The sequence below is a fragment of the Macaca nemestrina genome, chromosome 1, assembly GCF_043159975.1.
Source record: "Macaca nemestrina isolate mMacNem1 chromosome 1, mMacNem.hap1, whole genome shotgun sequence".
NCBI classification, from domain to species: Eukaryota; Metazoa; Chordata; class Mammalia; order Primates; family Cercopithecidae; genus Macaca; species Macaca nemestrina.
The window spans coordinates 104,561,062-104,582,430 of record NC_092125.1 but is presented as its reverse complement, the minus strand read 5'-3'; the positions used below and the strand labels follow the sequence as shown (position 1 = coordinate 104,582,430).

Here is a 21,369-nt window from a genome sequence, read left to right as displayed (position 1 = left end):
ACCTCCTCCTCACATCTCCTGCTTCTCAAACAAACCTGCTCCTTACTGCCTCCTGGCCTCCCTGTCTCCTCCCCCAGGCCTCTCACACACATTCTGACCGCCCTGCTGCCCACGGGCCACAGATGAAAGATCAGAAGTTGGCGCAGCGGGAGGCCACGTTTTATTCAGTCCTGTTCAGGTCCCCTGCTATCTCCGGGCTCTCTGGGCCAGTCCTCCTGGGAGCCCCACTGCAACACTTCCCAGGCATAAGCCCTCAAGGGCCCCCATGAGCTTCCACAGACCGAGAAGGTTCCGAGAACTTGGTGGGGCCTCTGAGGAAGGCTGTGAGCAGCCCACCTGAACTCCCAGCTCACCAGCCCAAAACAGGGTGCAGGGGCTCTGGCCCTGAAGAACCTGAGTGGGGTGGACTGGCACTGGCTGGCCACTCAGCTCAGTAGGCGACGTGCCCCTACAAGTTGGCAGAAGTGGCTGCCACTGCTGGGTTTGTGTAAGAGAGGCTGCTGCCACCATTACCTGCAGAAACCTAGGTGGAAGGAAAAGAGATCCAGGGTGAGGAGCAGAAGGTACCTCCTAGAGCCCCTGGATGCCACCCCAGGCTGGGGTAATCAGTCCAGAGTCCTGGCCAGCTCTCAAAGGGCTTATTCAGAGAGAGCACCTGCCACCCCACCAGCCAGTAACTGTAAACAGGGCTGCCCTCCTCCCTCTGCTCTCCTTCACTTCCTCTTCTTGGCTCTAATCAGCCGCCTTGTCCCCCTATTCTCTGCTGTTCCAGCCAAAGAAGGTGTGTAGGTGTGTGTGTGTGTGCATCTGTGTGTGTGTGTGTGTATCTGTGTCTTTGTAAAACCGAGAGAGGGAGGTCTCCAGGACGAGGAAAATAGGAGCAAGAAAAATAAACTCCTCTCTCCTCCCCAACCTGGAGTGGTTTTCCAGCCTCAGGTGGCTGCAGTAATTATTTACTAGGTCCCACAGAGAAAAGCCAGGAGAGGAAGGAGGGAGGGTTCCTTACTTCCTTGAAGCTCCCAAGAACCCAACTGGCACCCAGGCTCACCTGGTCTGCTGACACTTCTTCCTCTACCTGGGAAACCTCCCCCTACACCAGCCTTTCTCGGTCTACCCTCTATTCCTAGGAGATGATCAGGGGCACAGGGGTTCACCCCTGTGACTCCTCAGGAAGGGCTCCCCTGGGCATAGTGCTCTACCCATTTTGCCTCTGGGTGCAAACAAAACAAAACAAAACTGCTGTGGTGGCACCAGTTCAGCCAGGGCCAGCCAGCATGAATGTGGACAGCCAATGCTCTTTTAGGAATTCTGGTAGTGGGGCCACTCCCTCTTGAGGGCCCCTTTCTTTCATGGTCTCCTCCCAGGCCTGTCCCCCAGAACTCCTCTGACCTCTGCCCCCCCATCCTTGCCAGGTCCTCCTCTGCTCACTTCATGCCACTTCTCACCTCTTCCAAGCTCTTTGGGTTTTCCAAGTACCCCCTTCAGAACCCTTGCCCAGCCAAAGCCTCTGCCTCCCCCGGCCTGTGGGGCCCAATCTCACCTCCTCATAGGGGCTACGATTGGTACCACCAGCGGGCACATAGCGCCCATGGGTGTGGTAGGTGGGGTACTCGCTCATAGGATGGTAGGCATCCCGGGCGGGAAAGATGTCCAGCTGCCTGTAGTTCTTTTGGCGGCACTGACAGACAGCCTGGGGAAATAGGTTATGGCAGACCATGGAGTGCTTTCTGTCGGCGGGGGGGAGGGCACTGATCAGGGCCAGGGACTGCACTCACCAAGGCAATGAAATAGACGATGGCCAGCACAACCAGAACACAGACCAGCACCAGGAGCGCAATGCCCCAGCCTGGCACCCCAGCCCCGGTTTGGGCAGAGAAAGGAAATGGCACATCACGCACTAAAAGGAAAAGCAGTGGTTAGGGCAGTCTCCCAGAGGAGGTGCCCCTCTAACTGCCAGCACTAAGGAAAAAGTGGGGAACTAGACACTGGAAGGAGAGGGGCCCCAGCATGGTGCTGGGCTGCAGCCAGGGAAGTAGCCTCACCGCTGATGTCTGAGATCGTCAGGTTATATCGAGAGGCTGCTTCCGTTTTACGTTGATTGAACTGTGTCTCCACATCGTGGACATTGGTGGTACCTTCTCGGAAGACCAGAGTCGATTGTACCACCACAGATCCTGGCCTGGTCACAGGGAAATGGGCACTTCAGCCACAGGTCCCAGCTCTGGCTCAGGACTCTCCCCCAACCTTGAGTGCACCAGTCCCTCCTTACGGTCATGACCAACACCCACCCTCCAACCACCACACTGAGTCCACACCCAGAACTATACCTGAACATAATATTGGAGAGGCCCAGAAAATCCCCTTGTTTATAAATCTGCAAAAACTGGGGTGAGAGGGAAAGGACTCAGGCTTGATGCAAAGGGTGTGGACAGTTCTGATGGCTGCTTCAGGGGAACATGGGAAAGGAAAGGCTGATACTCACCAATTCAGAAATGTCTCTCTGCAGCCGTTGGTAGTAGTTGGTGCTGGGATCTTCCAGAGAGGAATTAAACTGAAGGTTTGAAATGTGAAAAGACAAGAAAAAGAAAGAGACCCCAAGAGACAACTGGGGAGAAGTGCTGTGATTGGAGGAGGTGAAAGGAGGTACTGTGCTATGGTGAGTGCTACTGGCATCAGTCTTGGTGCTGTGGCTGGCAAGGGCGGTAGGAGTATCAGAGTGGTGGCTGGGAATTGAGAATGGAGTGCTCTTGCTGGCTGGGGTGGTGGTAGCCCTGGCAGAGGTGGTGCTGTGCACCACAGTGGAAGCTGAGCCTGATGCAGAGTCTGAGGCCGAGGTGACATCGTGGGCTGGGGGTGCGGTGGAGCCCGGGGGTGCGGCGGAGCCCGGGGCTGCACTGGTGTCCGGGGCCGAGGTGACAACGTGGGCTGGGGGGCCGGTGGAGCCCGGGGCTGCACTGGTGTCCGGGGCCGAGGTGACAACGTGGGCTGGGGGGCCGGTGGAGCCCGGGGCTGCACTGGTGTCCGGGGCCGAGGTGACAACGTGGGCTGGGGGGCCGGTGGAGCCCGGGGCTGCACTGGTGTCCGGGGCCGAGGTGACAACGTGGGCTGGGGGGCCGGTGGAGCCCGGGGCTGCACTGGTGTCCGGGGCCGAGGTGACAACGTGGGCTGGGGGGCCGGTGGAGCCCGGGGCTGCACTGGTGTCCGGGGCCGAGGTGACAACGTGGGCTGGGGGGCCGGTGGAGCCCGGGGCTGCACTGGTGTCCGGGGCCGAGGTGACAACGTGGGCTGGGGGGCCGGTGGAGCCCGGGGCTGCACTGGTGTCCGGGGCCGAGGTGACAACGTGGGCTGGGGGGCCGGTGGAGCCCGGGGCTGCACTGGTGTCCGGGGCCGAGGTGACAACGTGGGCTGGGGGGCCGGTGGAGCCCGGGGCTGCACTGGTGTCCGGGGCCGAGGTGACATCGTGTCCCAAGGTGGTAGCCGAACCTGTGGCTGGTTCCATGGCCAGGGCTAGGGTGACGTCCTGTCCCTGAGTGGTGGAGGAGCCTGAAACGGGGCTGTGGCTGGAGAGTCTGCTGGTCATACTCACAGCATTCTTAGTAGAGATGGGCATTGAACTTCTTTGGGTAGCCGAAGTCTCCTTTTCTCCGCCTGGGGTAGAGTTTGTATGACCAGAACCTGTAACAATTGTTGTGGGTTCAGGGGCTGTGGCAGCTGTGATAAGTTAAACTAATAGGGTTGGGTTGAAGGAAAAATAAGAGCAAGAAGAAAATACAAGCTCTGGCCACCAGAGAAATAATACCAGGAGGACTGGGGAGTGGGCAGCCTCAGCAGCCCCTGGGTTGGCTGCCTCCTTCCCTGCAGCAGCCTCCTTCTGTCTGCCCACAGGCCTCAGCTCCTGGCCCCTGCATTTCTCCCCTCTTAAGCCTTCCCTCTCCCTACTCCCTTCCCCCTAGACTTCTCTTCAGGACATTTGCTTGCCCCTGGCACCCACTCTTGGGGGGGGCATCTCTTCTCAGCCTGTCCTTAGTCTCTCCCTCCTTCTGGCACAGACAGAATTCTTGCCTTTCATGGTGCATCTGCCAGGGAGCAAAACCCACAGAAAGACCACGAAGACCACCTAAGCAGGGCAGCCCACTCCCCACCTTGTGCCCCTCACCTGTAAGCACTGTGAGGATCAGGAGCAGGAAGAAAGGAGACTGGGTGCCTGGTGTCATGGTGGTGGTGGACTGGGTGGGGAGAGGGCAGAACAGACTCAGGCAGGCGCTGCTTGAGAGGTGGAGCGGGCACAGGCGCCTGCTGCTTTATACCAGTCCCCCTGGCCCCCCTCCCCCCTGCCCGCCCGCCCTAGGCACAGCTGGAGCAGGTGACAGGTGACAAAACCCCGCCCCCTCCCCCTTCCCTACCTCCTACCTGTTCCTCCTCCTCCCCTACCATTCCTGGGTAGGCTACAAGGGCTCTAATCGCTCAACCCCCTGACTACCCATTTGTTCTCCAGCTGGCCTCCCCCTTTCACCAACCACTCCCTGGCTCCAGGGTGGAGTGGGGAGGGGCAGTCTGGAACCTGGGGCCCCTGGGCTCTAGTTTTAGCCCCAGGGCAACAACTAAGGTGGGAATGGGGAACAAAGATGGCTAGGTTGAGGTTCTGTACAGCAAGGCCAGGAAGCCCACCCCTAGGTCTCCCACTCCACTTCCCTGCCCTCCTTGGGTCCATTGAAGCAGAGCGGGGCCAAGAAATAAGAGGGCTGGATAATGAGTGGACTAGGTGCTAGTTTTGGGCTCCCTCCCCCCACCACTTCCCGGAATAGCCCCACCCTTCTAACCGCTCCCTGTCCCGTTCCAAACGCAGTTCTACCCTGAAACCCACAGTCCCCGCCCCAGCCGGACTTTCCAGCAGCCTGGGTTCCCTCCTTGGCATTCTCCTGAGAAGGGAGTGGGGGAAGAAATTTCCACTTAAGGGAGGAAACCTGGGCTCCGATGAACCCTAGGGTCCTTCCTTGCCACTGTCCACCACTGGCCAGGAGCTCCTCCCGCCCTCTAGTGGTCACCAGGAGCCTTGCGGGGCTGGACCGCGCCGGCTGAGGAGCTTTTCTGACCTGGCGGAGAGGAGTAAGGGCAGCGCTGCCTAAGTGGGGCAGCGAGAGCCCGCGAGAGGGAGGTAGGGCCCGGGAGAGAAGGGTCACTACCGTGGCCAGGGAGGGAGGAACGCACAGCATGGTGGACTTCTGGGAGCTTTAGGAGGGGGCACTCCTGGACGCGTGGTGGTGGCGTCTGGAGGAAATGGAGCTAAGCGGGTGGGGTCCTGAGGTATGTGGAAAGGGCACTGAGATATGTGGGAGAGGACATTGGAACGTGGGCAGGGGAGTTGGACACGTTCTGTGAGGGCCGTTATGTACTTAAGAGGCAGATCGGGCCGGGCGCGGTGGCTCACGCCCGTAATCCCAGCACTTTGAAAGGGCGAGGCGGGTGGATCACGAGGTCAGGAGTTCTAAGACCAGCCTGGCCAAGTTGGTGAAACCCCGTCTCTACTAAAAAATACAAAAATTAGCTGAGCGTGGTGGCGGGCGCTGTAATCCCAGCTACTCAGGAGGCTGAGGCAGGAGAATCGCCTGAACTCAGGAGGCAGAGGTTGCTCTGAGCCGAGATCGCACCACTGCACTCCAGCCTGGGCGACAGAGCAAGACTCCGTCTCAAAAAGGGGGGGGGGGGCGCAGAGAGTAGTTGGGGTGACAGAATGGGATTTAGGGACAGAACTATCCTTTGGGGAGCAGAGTGGTATTGGGGACAGGTAGGTACGTAGTGGAAGGCAAAAGCACACGTAAGGTGCGTAATGCGCAAGAGCCGAGAGGTGTGTGCCGCAGCAGTGCACCAGGGGAGGAAAGCTATCCCGGGCCGCGGCAGCACGTGGAACTTGGGTCCCGCAGTCGCAGGCTGCGCTCTAGGCCAACGGAAGCAGTTCCGCCTGTATTCGGAAAACAGTTCTCAGCCCCAAAGATACAGGTTGGAAAGCACTTTAAAAACACTTCGGCGAGGCACGGGATTGGAGAGCATCGGATCAGCAGACGAGAGACCACCGTTCCCGCCCGCGCGCCGCTCGGTACCCGAGGCGCAGCTTTGTGAGCCGCGAGACCCCGGGGCGGGCGCTGGGCGGGGTGGGGGCGTCTGACGTCAGTGCGCCCGGGAACGCGGGCCGGGGAGGCGGGGAGCCCCCCACTCGCAGGCTGGAGAAAACCAGAGTAGCTAGGTGGGCGGCCCCAAACCTCAACTCCCGGCATTACCAGGCAACAGCCATTCAGTTCGGTTGCTGGGACACGCGTCACCATGGCGACGGCTCCGCGCCGGGCAGTCTGAGTACTTAAAGAGCAAGCGCGCGCAACGCCCGGGCGTCGGAAAGCGGCCTTCCGGGACTCCGCAAACTCCCGTTCTTCTTCCCCCCTCCCCCTTACCATTCCCTTCGCCTTGTGGGCGCCAAGTCTCTCTGGCCTCCAAGGTGAACCCAACTCCCAACTCCCCAGCGCGCCCCGGGTTCCCGGGTCGGGCCGGCTTCAGGCGGTGGGGAGCGGGATCCCGGGCCCCGGGCGGGCGGGAGGGACGGGACGCGGTGCAGTGTTGTTCTTTCCCCCGCCAATATTGCACTCGTCCCGGCCTCCGGCCCCCCCGGCCCCCCGGCCTCCCCCCTACCCTTAGCGGGGCAGCCCCCGCCCTCCTGGCTCTCCATCCCGGCGGATCTTTGATAGACTGGAGTGTCGCCGCTGCCACCGTGAGTAAGTGGGGCTGGGAGGACTTCGGGCATCCTCCGACAGGCACCCTATCCTTCACTTAACTCCATCCAGCACCTCCCCAACCCGCACCCCCAAATCAGCCAAACTTCCCCTAGATCCCTAACTTCCCCCCTCCCAGGCTTTCTCTTCTACTCCCCGATTCCTTCCACTTCCCCACCCTATCTCGGAAAATTCCTAAAATAAGCAGTTGCACTGGCTTAGAAAACAACCAGAACTTTATGGCAATGTGCTGTCATCTTTCCTGGGGTTAGTGCCTGAGTAATACCCCTTGAAAACTCATCCCCTGAAGAGTGGGGCGACCACCCCTCTGGAAATGAACTCCTTTTGGGTGCCAGAGAAGGGTCTGTGGTTGGCTGAGGGGCTGTAGCTTAGACCTCAGGGTCTCCAGGGTGGATCCCAAGGCCAAAGGGTCTAAAATTCTGAATTCTGAATCCGGTGGCCTCCTCCTCACACCCTTCCCTGGAGCAGCTGCCTCCGGAATGGCTCAAAGTCCTCAGGCACTGTGTCTGAAGGGGAAATAAATAAAGTCAGAGGATGTGGCTCTCCCATAAGGCATGAAGGATCAGGTTGATCTCAATCAGTCACCTCACCATTGCATCGATACTGGAGATTGGACCAAATGATGTTTTCTTGGGAAAAGCAGAATACACCAAGACGCCCCCCTCGCATGGATGTGTCAATAATCACCCCAGAATCCGCCACAAGCTGGGGTCCCTCATAGAGCTTCACCCTGTCCAGGATTCCAGGATAGGAGTGTCCATTGGTGCTAGGGTGCCAGTGGGCACTCTGCCACCATGCCTGGGGCCTTGCTTTTCCCCAGCCCCCCTTGAGCTCACCAGGCCTGAGAGAGAAGGGAGGGAGGGAAAGGGAGGCAGGAAGGAGAGGGAAGGGGGGTGCTTTTCTCAGGCCTGGGGCCCCAGCTCTTTGTCCAGCTCCTTTTGCATCTCAAAGCACCAGCCGCATTCCAAGCGAGGATTGGGTTGCCATGACGATAAGCACAATGGGCTGGGGGGTGAAGTCACCCGCTTCCCAGGCTCTAGTCCACCCCCTTTTATCCCCTGTCCTGGCACCCCACAGCCCCAGGCACCTTAAAGGGGAACCAACCCAGGTTCCTGGATTCTGGGCTCTTGGCCATGGAAAGTCCAGCCTCTAAGCAGACCCATTTCCCCTCCCTTCCTGTTCATCCCCACCAACTAGGGCTACTTGTTGGAGAGGAATGCAAAGTTGTGAACAAAGTGCTGAACCGAGGCCTGTGAAGTCAGGGCCTTGGTTTTCTCTTCTGTAAATGATGATCCCTTCCAGGTCAGATGATCCTTATCCAGGTTGATAAGACAGATTCCAGGCCATACCAACTAAGGGACCAGATGTGATGTGCCCCTCCACAGATTGGCCTGGGTTTGGAGGCTTCTGGAGAATTGAAAAGGGCATCTAACCCAATGCCCTCATTTTACAGAGGGGAAAATAGGTCATGGAGGAGAAGTGACTTCACCAACATCACTCATAGGTGCTTGTGTCCATGGTGAGAAAGGGAAATGGAGAGAAGTGGCTGCAGTCCCCACCCATGGAGAGGTCACTGGTGAGTCCCAGCTAAAGAGGAAGGACAGGCCCGGCCTGAGTCCCACAGGTGGGCTCAGCCCCTCTCCTTACCGAATGTAGCCAACTTGAGGCCGGTGCAGAAGCTGCCAGCGATAGGAGGTCTTGTCCCGCCAGCCCACATTTCGTGGGTCCGTCCACAGTAGTCGCACCTGATCAGGGGTGTGGCCAGTATGCCACAGGGCATTTCGGAGGTGCTCACCTGGGCCAGACACTGATGTCACTGCCTGGGAGACATTGGCAAAGACAGTGGGTCAACTGCAGAACTGGAGTGAGGGGAGACAACAGGTTGGTAAGTGCAGGTGGGAAAGGGAGTCAAGGCGGTCATGAAAATGCCCCACAGAGCTGGCTCCAAGCCAGATGTCTGGGTAAGAGGGTTCCCAGTCAAGCAGTGGGGGAGGCCCTGGGGCTGCAGAGGAGAGCTTTGGGAAAGGGCCCTGGGTTGGGGAATCTGAGCAGCTGGGGACCTTGAGCTGCAGCCCGGGCTGGGCAACCGCCCGAAAGGGTGTAGCCTGCCAGTAGGTCTGCTCAGTCTGCTTCCACATGACTACGTAGAAGCGGCCACTGTCTTGATAACTGAAGAGAAAGCCTGCGTAGTCATCGTCAGTCACTGTGTTCACATGGAAGGTGCCTTCAAAGTCCACACCATTGAAGGCCGTGTATCCTGGGGTGGGGGTGGGATAAAGGTCAGGGGCAGCAAAGCTACTGGTGGCCCATCATGGGGTGAAGTTGGGAAAGGATGCCTGCTATGTGTGTGGCCAGCTTGTGCCACTGCCTTCTCTCTCACCACTTTGCCCATTCTCCCTGTCTGTTTCCTCCCCTACCCTCTGCCCCTATAGGATTCCTCCATTTGGAAGTGATTGAACTATATATCCCTTACATACCAACTGCCAAGCCAGGGTCACTGTTCATGGTCTGAACGATTTCCATGCCCTGGGGTTGTATAGTAAAGAAAAAGCTGTGATGCAGGTGTGCTATCCCTCCCAGGCCCCCCGCCCCAGTAGCCCTGATAGCACCTGCCCAGCCCACTGCCCCAAGTACCTGGTTGAGCACAACCCAGTTTGGGTCAATCTGAGCATCACCCTCAGGATCCAGGACGACGGTCTGATAGGCCCGAAAATCCGTAAGCGTTACCTCTGCACTTTCGGGACACACATCCAGGGGGTCGACCACAGCATCATTGTCAAAGTCATCCTCACACACATCACCAACGCCATTGCCTGGGCAGAGTGAGGCTGGGTGCTCAGGAAGGCCCTGGCCACTGCCATTAGGCAACAATACCACCTGTTGGGCCTTGCATTCCTGACTTCTTTCCCCACCTTGCCGTTCCTCACTTCCCAACGGGGCTTGCTGCCTCCAGCTGGGCAAAGGCAACATGCTCTGGGTCCCCAGGCTTACCATCTGAGTCCTTCTGATTGGGATTGGGTACCAGGCGGCAGTTATCAGGACCAGGAGGCACGTAATCTGGGATGCCATCATTGTCATCATCCCCATCACACTCATCTCCAAGTCCATCGTTGTCTGAGTCCAGCTGGGAGCTATTTGGCAGCTGTGGGCAGTTGTCCTTGGTGTCCTGATGCCCATCCCCATCACTAATCAGAAGAACAGGTACCAAATAAAGGCTTTAAAGGTACTCCTTGTCCTTCCCCTTGCTTCTGCCTGGGAGCCTCTGGAGTCTACTCTCCATACAATCAGACCTCTGGCAGTCAATTTTCTTTTTTTTTTTTTTTTTTTGAGACGGAGTCTGGCTCCGTCGCCCGGGCTGGAGTGCAGTGGCCGGATCTCAGCTCACTGCAAGCTCCGCCCCCCGGGTTCCCGCCATTCTCCTGACTCAGCCTCCCGAGTAGCTGGGACTACAGGCGCCGCCACCACGCCCGGCTAGTTTTTTGTATTTTTTTTAGTAGAGACGGGGTTTCACCGTGTTCGCCAGGATGGTCTCGATCTCCTAACCTCGTGATCCGCCCGTCTCGGCCTCCCAAAGTGCTGGGATTACAGGCTTGAGCCACCGCGCCCGGCCTGGCAGTCAGTTTTCTGAGGTGAAGGTCCAGCAGTAGGAATGGAGGGATGACTATAAGAATGACTTCCTGCTCAATAGCGATAGAGAATTAAGGCTAAATCATAGAAGGAATTTAGAATATACTATGGCCCGGGCACAGTGGCTCACACCTGTATTCCCGGGACTTTGGGAAGCCAAGGTGGGCAGATCACCTGACTTCAGGAGTTCGAGACCAGCCTGGCCAACACAACGAAACCCTGTCTCTACTGAAAAAAAAAATTAGCCGAGCTTGGTAGCACGCGCTTGTAATCCCAGCTACTCAGGAGGCTGAGGCAGGGAAATCGCTTGAACCCTGGAGGCAGAGGTTGCAGTAAGCCGATACCACATCACTGCACTCCAGCTTGGGTGGCAGAGTGAGACTCCATCTCAAAAAAAATAGGAGGCCGGGTGCGGTGGCTCACACCTGTAATCCCAGCACTTTGGAAGGCTGAGGCAGGCGGATCACGAGGTCACGAGATCGAGACCATTCTGGTTAACACAGTGAAACCCCGTCTCTACTAAAAACACAAAAAATTAGCCATGTGTGGTGGTGGCCAATTGTAGTCCCAGCTACTCGGGAGGCTGAGGCAGGAGAATGGCGTGAACCCAGGAGGCGGAGCTTGCAGTGAGCTGAGATCGTGCCACTGCACTCCAGTCTGGGCAGCAGAGCGAGACTCCGTCTCAAAAAAAAAAAAAAAAAAAAAGATATACTAGAGGAAAGTAAAATATCCCCTATAAGAACTTGCATTTTGCCAGGCACAGTGTGGCTCACACCTGTAATCACAGCACTTTGGGAGGCAGAGGCTGGTGGATCACCTGAGGTCAGGAGTTCGAGACCAGCCTGGCCAATATGGTGAAACCCTGTCTCTACTAAAAATACAAGAATTAGCTGGGCTTGGTAGCACATGCCTGTAATCCCAGCTACTCGGGGAGGTTGAGGCAGGAGAATCACTTGACCCTGGGAAGCGGAGGTTGCAGTGAGCCAAGATCGTGCCACTGTACTCTAGCCTGGGTGACAGAGCAAGACTCCGTCTCAAAAAAAAAAACAACAAAAAAAAGAAATACCTTGCATCTCTTGATCAAGACCTTACCTGTCTTCATTGGTATCACAGACATCCCCCACCAAGTCGCTGTCTACATCTGTCTGAGAGAGAGGGACCTGTTCTCACCATCTCCACTTTATAACTCTGAAGAGGGTGATCTGACCACTTCCCATCCAAAGGGCTGGGGCTTCATCCATCAGTACTCTCATCCCGCCCGTCCTTACCATCCCCCTGTACCTGGGTAGGATTGCTCATTTCAGGACAGCTGTCGCAAGCATCTCCCACCCCGTCCTCATCCCTGTCTGTCTGTAGTGGGTTGGGGACTTTAGGGCAATTGTCCAATCCATTGGGGATGCCTAGAAGACATGGGTGGCACAAGGTTGTTACTAGAACACGCCATACTCTCTCTCCTAGGTTGGTGAAAGTCCTGAACTTTGTCTCCCCACCTAGAGGACAACTGGTCAGGAAATCTGCCTGTTTCTTGTCTTACCTTCTAGTCCACACTCTGCCCAACGCTACGCCCTGCCTCACATTCCCATTGACATTTGCTGCAGGTAGTCTCTCCTCACCCAGGCCAGCGTCCACAAGCCTGCCTCCCCAGTTCACAGAGATGTCCTAGCTTCCCTTCTTCATCCCTACCTGATCCAAATTCTTACAGGTCCCCCAGCCACCCCTTCAGCCCCAGGCCTGCACCATCCCCATCCACGTCGTTGTCACAGGCATCTCCTTCCCCATTGCCATCTGTGTCCTTCTGGTCATTGTTGGGAACGTTGGGGCAATTGTCACAGGCATCACCAAATGAATCTGTATCTGAGTTCTGTTGGTCTTTGTTGGGGAACAGCCGGCAGTTGTCCTGGGCAGAGGGGTGGGAGGGGAAGGGTCAGGTCTCCCCTAAATCACTTGTCATCTTGCACCTACTTTGTCACTGTATCCTTTTCTAAGATCACACCCTTGTGATGGACAAACTGCTCAGCACAGTCCCACCCATCCAGCCTCCTTGTCCTGGGCACGAGGTTTTTGCCTCTCTGATTTGGAGTATTGAGCCCTTCCTAGAGAGCTGCCAAATGAGGTAAGAGAGGCACTGAGAGGACAGGAGGAGAGGAGAGGAGCTCCAAGGGGCAGGGCAATCTGGGAGTCACCTCAACATTCTTGATCCCATCCCCATCAGCATCGTCATCACACTGGTCCCCCACACCATCATTATCAGCATCTTCCTGCCCAGAGTTGGGTGTCAAAAGGCAGTTGTCCTAAAGTTCAGGGGAAGAGAATGGATGAGTTCTGGCCTGACCCAGCCTGGGCTCCCCACTACGCCCCCTCACCCGCCTGCTCCCTGCACCTGTTTGCAGTGTTTGTTGTTGTCCATGCAGGGCAGTGCTTGGTCTGGATAGCCATCGATGTCTGTGTCAGTCCCACATACGTTCCCATTCCCAGCCCAGCCCACGTTACACTAGGGCAACACAAAGGGTAGGAGCTAGCAGTTTGGTCTGGCTCCCCTCCTCCCTCTATTTTCCCTGCTTCAGGTTCTATTCTCCCCACCAACCAGTTCCTGGGCTCAGGCCCACCTCTCTCCTGTGAAGGCCTGCAACCCAGGCCATAAACATAGCCGTACCCCTTTCCCCAGACTCTCCCTTTTCCTTCCATGCCTGAAGCCTAGCTTACCTGGCAGGACACTGCACCATTGCGTTCAAAGAGACAATGAGCATGGACGTGGCAGGGACTGTGGGCTGGGCTGTGGCAGGTCCGGGCTGGGAGGCAGCCCTGGCTCTGGTTGCCCAGGAAACCCAGGCGGCAGGGACCACACTTGAAAGAGCCCTAAGAGTGGAGAGGCAGCATCTTAGGAACGAGGGTGAGCCCACCAGGCACCCAGGACCAGCACTGCCCCACCTGCGGGGTGTGGGCTGGGCACTCGGCTATGCCAGGCATATCAGTATCTCCTTTAGGTTCTCATGACAGCCTTTCAGGGTGGATAATAGCCTTGGTTTTCAGATGAGGAAGCTGAGGCTCAGAAAAGTTAAATAACCTGCCAAAGAGCTAGCAAGAGGCAAATCAGTATTCCAAACCAAGTCCATGTGAACACCTAATCTGTGTAGTGTCCTGGGGAGGAGGAAAGGCAGCAGGAAATTTGAAGGTAAGAAGGGGAAAGGGTTGGGGTTTTACCATTCCCACCACCCCAGAATACACTCAGGGTATTCAGCTCACCACAGTGTTGGTGCAGATGGAGTTTGGGTCACAGCCACCATTGTTGCCATCGTTGCATTCATCGATGTCATTGCAGACCTGAAGGGGCAGACTTTGGGTGGAACCAGACCTATGGTGGGTCTCCTCAGATACAGCAGAGGACACTGGTATGGCCTTATCTGTGAACATCAACATTAAGCCCAGACCCAAAGCCGATGCAAAGCCATCCATGTCCCATTCATCACAAGGGTCCCATGTCTAACCCAGAAGCCCCTGGCCTCTATAAGGCCAAGATCCCTTGTCCACACACACTACCCAGTCTGACCTGTTTGCTGGCCCGGGCATAGTCAATGCCCACACCAGACACCTGTGTGCCCTTGTACCCTCGAGGACAGGCCTCACAGTGGAAGCCGGGCATGGTGTTGATGCAGCTGGAGCCCGGGAAACAGGGGTCAGCGTGAACACACTGGGGAACAAATGAGAAGGCAGAGGTCAGGCCACCCTCTGGGAAACTCAGGCCCCTGGCTGTGATCCATGAACCATTGCTCCAGGTCTCCCCTTTGTGCAGCTCTCCCCCCCACACAACCGCCTTGTGCTCCTGGTCCCCACCCCGCTTCCCTCAGGGTTCCCTCTCTCCCTCCCCATGTGCCTGGTCGCCATCTCAAGCCTCCCCTGCAGTTTCCCCAGCTCCTTCCCTGTGTGGCCTTCAGTCTTTGCCCTAGGCCTTCTGTCTCTCCCATCTTGCATTTCTCTTCTTGCCTCTGACCTCTCCTAAACTCCAAATTCCTCTCCTCTGGACCAGCATTTATCCCACCCTCTTGGGCTCCTCCTGACATCCTCACCCCAGTTTTCTGTACCCTTCTGGGCTCTGCCCTCCCCCACCTCATTGATGTCACTGCAGTGGGTGCCGTTGCCCTGTAGGCCGGGGGGACAGGGCCCACAGCGGTAGCCTGGGTACTCGTACACTTCCATGCAGTCCACGCCTCGGAAGCAGGGATTGGGGCTGCAGTGGGAACGCTGCTCATGGAAGCCTGAGGGGTGGACATAGTCAGAGCTACCCGGTGGTCACTATTTAAGCCACGAGAAGGGAAAGCCAAAGCCATTGGGTGGGGAACGTGGCACTATCATCTGGAGCCTCCCCTGCTCTCCCACTCACCGCACACCTGACACTCCATAATGGTGTTTCGGATCAGGGACATTTCCTTCACCTGGAGAAGGATGGGAAGGAGTCAGCACTTGACATCTGCCACCCCACCCCAGAATCAGTGCCACCCTTCACCGGCCCACCCAAACCTGGTCTCGTATATCATCCCGCAGCTCCACCAGGATCTGGTTGAAGAGGGTGAGTTGGGTGACCAGCGCCTTGGTCTGCTCCCCTGTCAGGACCCAGGGTGTGAGGGGCTCAGTACTGGAGCACCAGTCCTGGGCCCTCCATGGGCAATAAGCCGGCACATGCCACGGCTGCCCACCTCTGCCTTTAAACCTACTACATTCCTGACTGAAGAGGACTTAGTTTCAGGCAGCTGCCAGAGCCTGGGGCCTCCTCCCCCGTCCCTGCTTCCGCTTCAGTGTGGCCTACTCACCTAGAATGGAGTGCAGTGCATTGGTCACTGGAGAGGAGAAGAAAACATAGTCAGAGGGGTGAGGTGAAGTGAAGAGAGGCCTGGCTGGTGAGGAGGAAGAAGGAAGGTGAGGACAGGGACAGGGCTGGAGCCCCAGAATAAAGATGGGGTGCTGGATACTGGGAGGGTAGAGCTGGCAGACAAGCAGTGCCAGCTCCTTCCACAGGGCAAAAGGCCCTCTAAGGGAGTTGCTTCACAGGAAGTCAAAACCCAAATCCTCCTGGTTCCTAGGCATGGTAGCGGCAGAAGGGATGGGCCCAAAGCAGGGCCAGGGCCCCAGTACACCCATTCCCTTCTTTTTTCTTTTTTTTTTGAGACGGAGTCTCGCTCTGTCGCCCAGGCTGGAGTGCAGTGGCCGGATCTCGGCTCACTGCAAGCTCCGCCTCCCGGATTCCCGCCATTCTCCTGCCTCAGCCTCCCGAGTAGCTGGGACTATAGGTGCTCGCCACCTCGCCTGGCTAGTTTTTTGTATTTTTTAGTAGAGACGGGGTTTCACTGTGTTAGCCAGGATGGTCTCGATCTCCTTACCTCATGATCCGCCCGTCTTGGCCTCCCAAAGTGCTGGGATTACAGGCTTGAGTCACCGCGCCCGGCCTTTTTTTTTTTTCTTTTTTTTGAGACAGAGTCTTGCTCTGTTGCCCAGGCTAGAATGCAGTGGCACGATCTCAGCTCACCACAACCTCCACCTCCCGGGTTCAAGCGACTCTCCTGCCTCCACCTCCCAAGTAACTGGACTACAGGTACCCACTACCATGTCCAGCTAATTTTTTGTATTTCTTAGTAGAGATGAGGTTTCACCATGTTGGCCAGGCTGGTCTTGAACTCCTGACCTTGAGTGATCAGCCCACCTCGGCCCCCCAAAGTGCTGGGATTACAGGTGTGAGCCACCACACCCAGCCATCCCATTCCCTTCTTCAAGAGCTCTCCCTCAAGTATCTGGGGAGGTTTTATTTAGGTGAGAGCTTCTGAACATCCCTGTCAGAGAGAGCAGGCAGATGGGCAATACTCAGAGAAATTGCTAGTGACAGAGCTGCCAGTGGGAACTATAAAAGACTCAAGACCAGGTCGTGCACGGTGGCTCACGCCTATAATCCCGGCACTTTGAGAGGCCAAGGTAGGTGGATCACTTGAGATTAGGTGTTCGAGACCAGCCTGGCCAATGTGGTGAAACCCCATCTCTACTAAAAATACAAAAATTAGCCGGGTATGGTGGTGGGCGCCTGTAATCCCAGCTACTTGGGAGGCTGAGGCAGGAGAATCACTTGAACGCAGGAGGTGGAGATTGCAGTGACCCAGATTGCACCACTGCACTCCAGCCTGGGCAACAGAACAAGACTCCATCTCCAAAAAAAAAAAAAAAAAAATACTGGAGACCAGTATCTCTTGGTCAGCCAAGACCAAGCAATTAACTAATTCCTCTCTTGGATCGCTTTTTTTTCTGGGATGGCTGTATTGGAGATTGTGGAGTCAGGTAAAAGATTTGGAATAACAGGGTTAGAAACCCTAGGAATGGGTGAGCCAAAGGAATGGGTTTTAATGGAGAGAGAGGTCAAGAAGACAGGAGTCACCAAAGGCCACAGGACCCATGGTCCAATGTCAGCAAACAAGTCTCTGTGTTACCTGCACTGTGGATGGACTCGTCCCCTTGGAATGGACACTCACTCAGGGCTCCTACCCGGGCCATGGACCCACCCAGAATAATTTTCATAGATTCCACAAAGCCCTGGGGGGATAGCAGCAGAGTAAGGTGGGAAGGTCTACCAACCCCTTCCCCAACTGGTGCAAATTCTATTTCCACAGAACTCAGAGGCTCCTCCCGGCTCACCTGCATCCTCAAATATGCCTTCTGTCCAGTCCTAATCTCCAGCCCATCGACCTCTGCTGGAGGAATGGGGGCCAGTGCTGGAAGGCCTGCATGTTGGTCACCCAGTTTGCAGTCCACATAGAGATGCAGAGCAGGGCTGGGTCTGGAGGGACCTCGGAGTCGCAGGAGAACTGTGTGTGTGCGACCATCGGCCAGGCCTGCTTGCTGTAGGTTCACGGCGTGGACTTTGCCATCCTCCCGCTGGTATCGCACCAGTACTGCCCAGGAGGGGAGATCAGTATGGGTGCTATCCCCTTCCCCCTGCCTCCCAGCTGAGCCTTGGATCAACTCTGCTGGATACCACATCTCTAGGGCCCCCATCCCTAATTCTACTATGTAGCTGTCAACACTTTGTATGTAATAGGTACACAATAAATGTTTTTGAAATTGGTTTAGGCCGGGCGCGGTGACTCAAGCCTGTAATCCCAGCACTTTGGGAGGCCGAGACGGGCGGATCACGAGGTCAGGAGATCGAGACCATCCTGGCTGACACGGTGAAACCCCGTCTCTACTTTAAAAATACAAAAAAACTAGCCGGGCGAGGTGGCGGCGCCTGTAGTCCCAGCTACTCGGGAGGCTGAGGCAGGAGAATGGCGTGAACCCGGGAGGCGGAACTTGCAGTGAGCTGAGATCCAGCCACTGCACTCCAGCCTGGGCGGCAGAGCGAGACTCCGTCTCAAAAAAAAAAAAAAGAAATTGGTTTAGAGGCCAGGCACAGTGACTCACACCTGTAATCCCAGCACTTTAGGGGGCCAAGGTGGGCAGATCACTTGAGGTCAGGAGTTCGAGAACAACCTGGTCAACATGGTGAAACCCTATTTCTACTAAAAATACAAAAGTTTGCCAGGCGTGGTGGTGGGCACCAGTCTCAGCTACTCAGGAGGCTAAGATAGAATCGCTTGAACCCAGGAGGTGGAGGTTGCAGTGAGCTGAGATTGTACCACTGCACTCCAGCCTAGGTAACAAAGCGAGACTCCGTTGGAAAAAATAATTGGTTTAGAGACAAACACTTTCTTAGTATTCACTGGTATCGGATGACTCTATCCTCTCCTATGGTGACAGCTGGTTCTGTGGCCACTGAACTGTTCCAGGGATCTGAAAGACCTTTCTATACCACCGCTGAGGCACAGAGACATGCCTCACCTCCCTCCAAGCATCCCCAAGTACAACCTCCCATCCCTACAAATATCAGGACTCAAGCCTCACCCTATTGTTTGGCCTCTTAAAGCACCTTGTAAGCACCCCATACCAGGCGCCCCTGATGTCTGGGCACAGCCTGATGGGACCTTGGTCCCCAGTGGAGGCCAAGGAGAATGAGGAAGCACTTGTGAAGTAGGGATGAGGGACAATGCTTAAAAGAGGTCACCATTGCAGGAAAGGAGATGCCCACCAGTCACCTTTGTTGATCTTGCCTACAACAGAGGCCTCCAGCCATCGCGTGTTGTCTTGGCGAGAATAGAGGCCAAAGAGGACACCACCCTGCTTGGGGGGCAGGCGGAAGGTGGACAAGAGGTAGATGTCCCCAGCAGTGAGCAGGGCTGTCCGGATCTTCTCTGCCACAGCTACCATCTGCCGAGACTCGCCCACAGTCAGCAGGTCAATTACTGGTCAGGCAGGGGTTATCAAGGTTAGAGAATGGGATCAAATGCTAAGGTATGCCCTCCCCTGAGCCCACATCACCCCCTGTTCCCATCACCAGGCAGTGTTAATCACCTCAAAATTCAACCCTTGGCTGGGCGCAGTGGCTCGCACCTGTAATCCCAGCACTTTGGGAGGCTGAGGCAGGTGGATCGCCTAAGGTCAGGAGTTTGAGACCAGCCTGACCAACATGGTGAAACCCCGTCTCTACTAAAAATACAAAAACAACAACAAAAACTCGCCAGGAATGGTGGCGGGCGCCTGTAATCCCAGCTACTCAGGAGGCTGGGGCAGGAGACTCGCTTGAACCTGGGAGGCGGAGGTTGCAGTGAGCCGAGATCGCGCCACTGCACTCTAGCCTGGGCAACAAGAGTGAAACTCCGTCTCAAAAAAACAAAACAAAACAAAACCTCAACTCTTGTTGCTCTCAGAAGACAGAGCCGCTGTGCCTTCCTTTCCCCATTATTGCCTATTACCACCTTCTGGGAACCTGCAGGTTTGAGGCTCACTTTGAAACACAAACAGCACCCCACAAATTTGAGATGCCCCCACCAGGTGGCGCAAAGGAGATGCTGTGCTGATCCCCCTCAGGAGTGGCACCTGGTTCCCACAACGCAGAAACGGGAGGCAGTTTCTCTTTCCATTCCTGGATTTGGCTCGTTCCACACCCTAGTTCCCCTCCTTCCATCCTAGGGGCACAGCACACTCGCTCTGGATAAGAACAGTTGCCCACTGAGGGCTCTGACCCTCCCACCATCTGGGCTATCTCCCACCGGAATGTAGGACCCAGCTCCTCTGCCTCCTGTGTCCTGGCCAATCTGTGGTTTTCCCTCCAGCCAGTAAAGAATCTATGCCTGTGTCATCTGCTCCAGCTACCTCTCCCACATCCATTGGCCCATCCCACCACCAGACCTCCGGGAGAGCCCAGGCTTCTTGGTCCCCACCCCCGCCCTATCCTTGGGCAGCCAGGAGCCCAGAGGGACGAAGCCCAGGGACCTACAGTATGCCCACCTTCAGGCTGCTCTCCCAGACCCCAGGGTGCCTACAGATGCTCAGGAACCACCCCAGCCAGGCAGCCTGAGCATCCAGTTCCTGAGTCCTCTGCCCTGGCCTCATGCCTGACCCTGGCCCGTTCCAACTCCCCCACTACTCTGTGGTGCCCACTCCTGTCCACCAGGCCATAATTTCACGAACCCTAGGCAGTCTAACGTTTTCCTCTGGCTCAATTTCTAGACTCTTCCCTCTCCCTTTGCCCACATGCTCTCTGCTACTTGGGTTGAGGGAAAATGGGGAAGACACAGAGAGCGGTCTAAGAGGATGGAGACAGGCTTACCCTGCAGGTCCTGACTGGCAGATGCGAAAGAGCAAAGGAGGAGAAGAGCCAGGGCCCCCCGAAGTTCCTGCGTCTCCATGCCTTTCAGCCGGCTCACTACCCCTGGCAGGCAGGCAGCTGGGAGGGGAAAAGGCTAGGCGGAGAGAGCAGGAGCCGGGGGGCGGAGGGACAGAGTTGGAGGGGGGGCCAGCAGGCGGGTGAGGGGGGGCTGAAACAAAGAGCTGCCAATCACCCTGGAGGCATCATCAGCTCTGGGAACCAGGGGCACTGGGAAAGAATCCTGGAGGCCTCCCTGCCTTCTACCTCTCCCTAATGATCCTCCCCCAGGTGCCTCCCTCTCCGCAGTCATCACATTGTTGGGGGTCTCCGCACACAGCACTACCGAATGCTACTGTTTTCTGGAAGCCACGATTGTGGAAGGCAAGAACCTCTGGCAGGGGCAGTGCTAGACAGTGGGCATTATTCCACAGCTGGCAGGAAAGGATGCCAAGGGAGTGGCCGAAACTAGCTTGCTGTAGTGCCCAGGGATGCCCACATGGCATGAAGTTAGATGTTCTGGCGCAGCAAGTGCTCTTTATTAGGGTGAGGGTTCCCTGATACGTGCCTGTTTCTCCATTTTCCCTCATTCCTAGGAAAGCTTGGGAGTCTGGAAGCGTCTGAGGGGAACTGAAGGGAGACTCTAAAGCAGTGGTGAGGTCGGAGTGAAGAAACCAGGAAAGACGAAAGGGACACCAGGGACAGGCGTAGAAGACCAGGGGGACAGGCGAGGAGCCAAGGACCAGACTGTGGAACATTGTGGGTACTAGCGGACGGGCCGTGACCCGGATGAAGCAGAGGGGCGCCGGAGTTCCCGTTACCTAAGCAACAGCCTGCGAGCCGCTCTTCCCCTCCCCCACCCAAGCCCCAGCCCGGCCTTGCCTCCGGCCGCCGCCACCGCCCCTGTTTTGTTTCCATGGCGACAGGCGGCGCAGGGCCCGCTCCAAACATAACGCGCTGTGGAAAACATGCTGCTCGGGGGACCCCCCCGCAGTCCCCGCTCGGGCACGAGCCCCAAGGGGCCCCGGAGCAGTACAGGCCACGTGCAGTTTGGCAAGAGCCCTCAGACCTGGCCCAGGCGCACAAGACCCCGCTCTCCTGAGCCTGCCGCGCCTTCAGGGGCTCGGGGCTTCACTCAGCCGAGGCGCCGTGACTCGCCGAAGCGCGCCGGGCGGACAGCGCTGTCCCGCTAGCGCTGTCCCGCTAGCCCTGTCCCGCTAGCGCTGTCCCGCTACGTGGGCCACCTCT

At 56.8% G+C, this 21,369-nt stretch overlaps 2 protein-coding genes and 1 long non-coding RNA gene across 11 annotated transcripts; 1 reads left to right on the top strand and 2 right to left on the bottom strand.

Annotated features, from left to right (window-relative positions):
- Window positions 1-137: 137 nt before the first annotated feature.
- Window positions 138-4,306, bottom strand: LOC105498003 (mucin 1, cell surface associated). 6 transcript variants are annotated; one of them, XM_071084333.1, is made up of 7 exons: window positions 4,157-4,306; window positions 3,587-3,711; window positions 2,483-2,532; window positions 2,328-2,383; window positions 1,776-1,897; window positions 1,541-1,690; window positions 138-523 (listed from the first exon to the last, which is right to left on the bottom strand). In XM_071084333.1, the coding sequence occupies exons 1-7, from the start codon at window positions 4,212-4,214 to the stop codon at window positions 449-451; spliced, it is 636 nt and encodes a 211-aa protein (XP_070940434.1). In that variant the 5' UTR covers window positions 4,215-4,306; the 3' UTR covers window positions 138-448. The 6 variants fall into 6 exon arrangements, with proteins under 6 accessions (XP_070940434.1, XP_070940422.1, XP_011768010.2 ...); XM_071084321.1 differs by adding an exon at window positions 2,043-2,179 and having other exon boundaries at window positions 2,483-3,702; XM_011769708.3 differs by adding an exon at window positions 2,043-2,179 and having other exon boundaries at window positions 2,483-3,675.
- Window positions 4,307-6,976: 2,670 nt separating this feature from the next.
- Window positions 6,977-21,281, bottom strand: LOC105498006 (thrombospondin 3). 4 transcript variants are annotated; one of them, XM_011769718.2, is made up of 23 exons: window positions 21,191-21,281; window positions 18,512-18,718; window positions 17,076-17,332; window positions 16,871-16,973; window positions 15,212-15,238; window positions 14,922-15,004; window positions 14,785-14,836; window positions 14,511-14,659; window positions 13,954-14,094; window positions 13,650-13,727; window positions 13,110-13,262; window positions 12,787-12,897; window positions 12,590-12,697; window positions 12,144-12,303; window positions 11,688-11,806; window positions 11,499-11,551; window positions 9,771-9,964; window positions 9,414-9,592; window positions 9,257-9,305; window positions 8,840-9,036; window positions 8,427-8,599; window positions 7,370-7,509; window positions 6,977-7,285 (listed from the first exon to the last, which is right to left on the bottom strand). In XM_011769718.2, exons 2-23 carry the CDS (start codon window positions 18,681-18,683, stop codon window positions 7,227-7,229), a joined length of 2,757 nt encoding a protein of 918 aa, XP_011768020.1. In that variant the 5' UTR covers window positions 18,684-18,718; window positions 21,191-21,281; the 3' UTR covers window positions 6,977-7,226. The 4 variants fall into 4 exon arrangements, with proteins under 4 accessions (XP_011768020.1, XP_011768018.1, XP_070940361.1 ...); XM_011769716.3 differs by lacking the exon at window positions 21,191-21,281 and adding an exon at window positions 20,086-20,622; XM_071084260.1 differs by lacking the exons at window positions 14,922-15,004; window positions 21,191-21,281 and adding an exon at window positions 20,086-20,622 and having other exon boundaries at window positions 14,792-14,836.
- Window positions 14,659-17,509, top strand: LOC139359852 (uncharacterized). Its single transcript, XR_011616362.1, has 2 exons — window positions 14,659-14,970; window positions 17,051-17,509. It is a non-coding gene; the product is annotated as an uncharacterized lncRNA (long non-coding RNA).
- Window positions 21,282-21,369: the final 88 nt, after the last annotated feature.

Excerpts from the sequence above, each read along its gene's own strand:
- LOC105498003 (XM_071084321.1), bottom strand. The coding sequence starts at position 4,214 with ATGACACCAGGCACCCAGTCTCCTTTCTTCCTGCTCCTGATCCTCACA. Across the intron at positions 3,703-4,156 it reads GATCCTCACAGTGCTTACAG|CCCCTGAACCCACAACAATT; the intron begins GTGAGGGGCACA and ends CAGCTGCCACAG. Across the intron at positions 524-1,540 it reads ATCGTAGCCCCTATGAGGAG|GTTTCTGCAGGTAATGGTGG; the intron begins GTGAGATTGGGC and ends CCTTCCACCTAG.
- LOC105498006 (XM_011769716.3), bottom strand. The coding sequence starts at position 20,164 with ATGGAGACGCAGGAACTTCGGGGGGCCCTGGCTCTTCTCCTCCTTTGC. Across the intron at positions 12,698-12,786 it reads ACAACAAACACTGCAAACAG|GACAACTGCCTTTTGACACC; the intron begins GTGCAGGGAGCA and ends CCTGAACTTTAG. Across the intron at positions 9,306-9,413 it reads ACTGGGTTGTGCTCAACCAG|GGCATGGAAATCGTTCAGAC; the intron begins GTACTTGGGGCA and ends ATACAACCCCAG.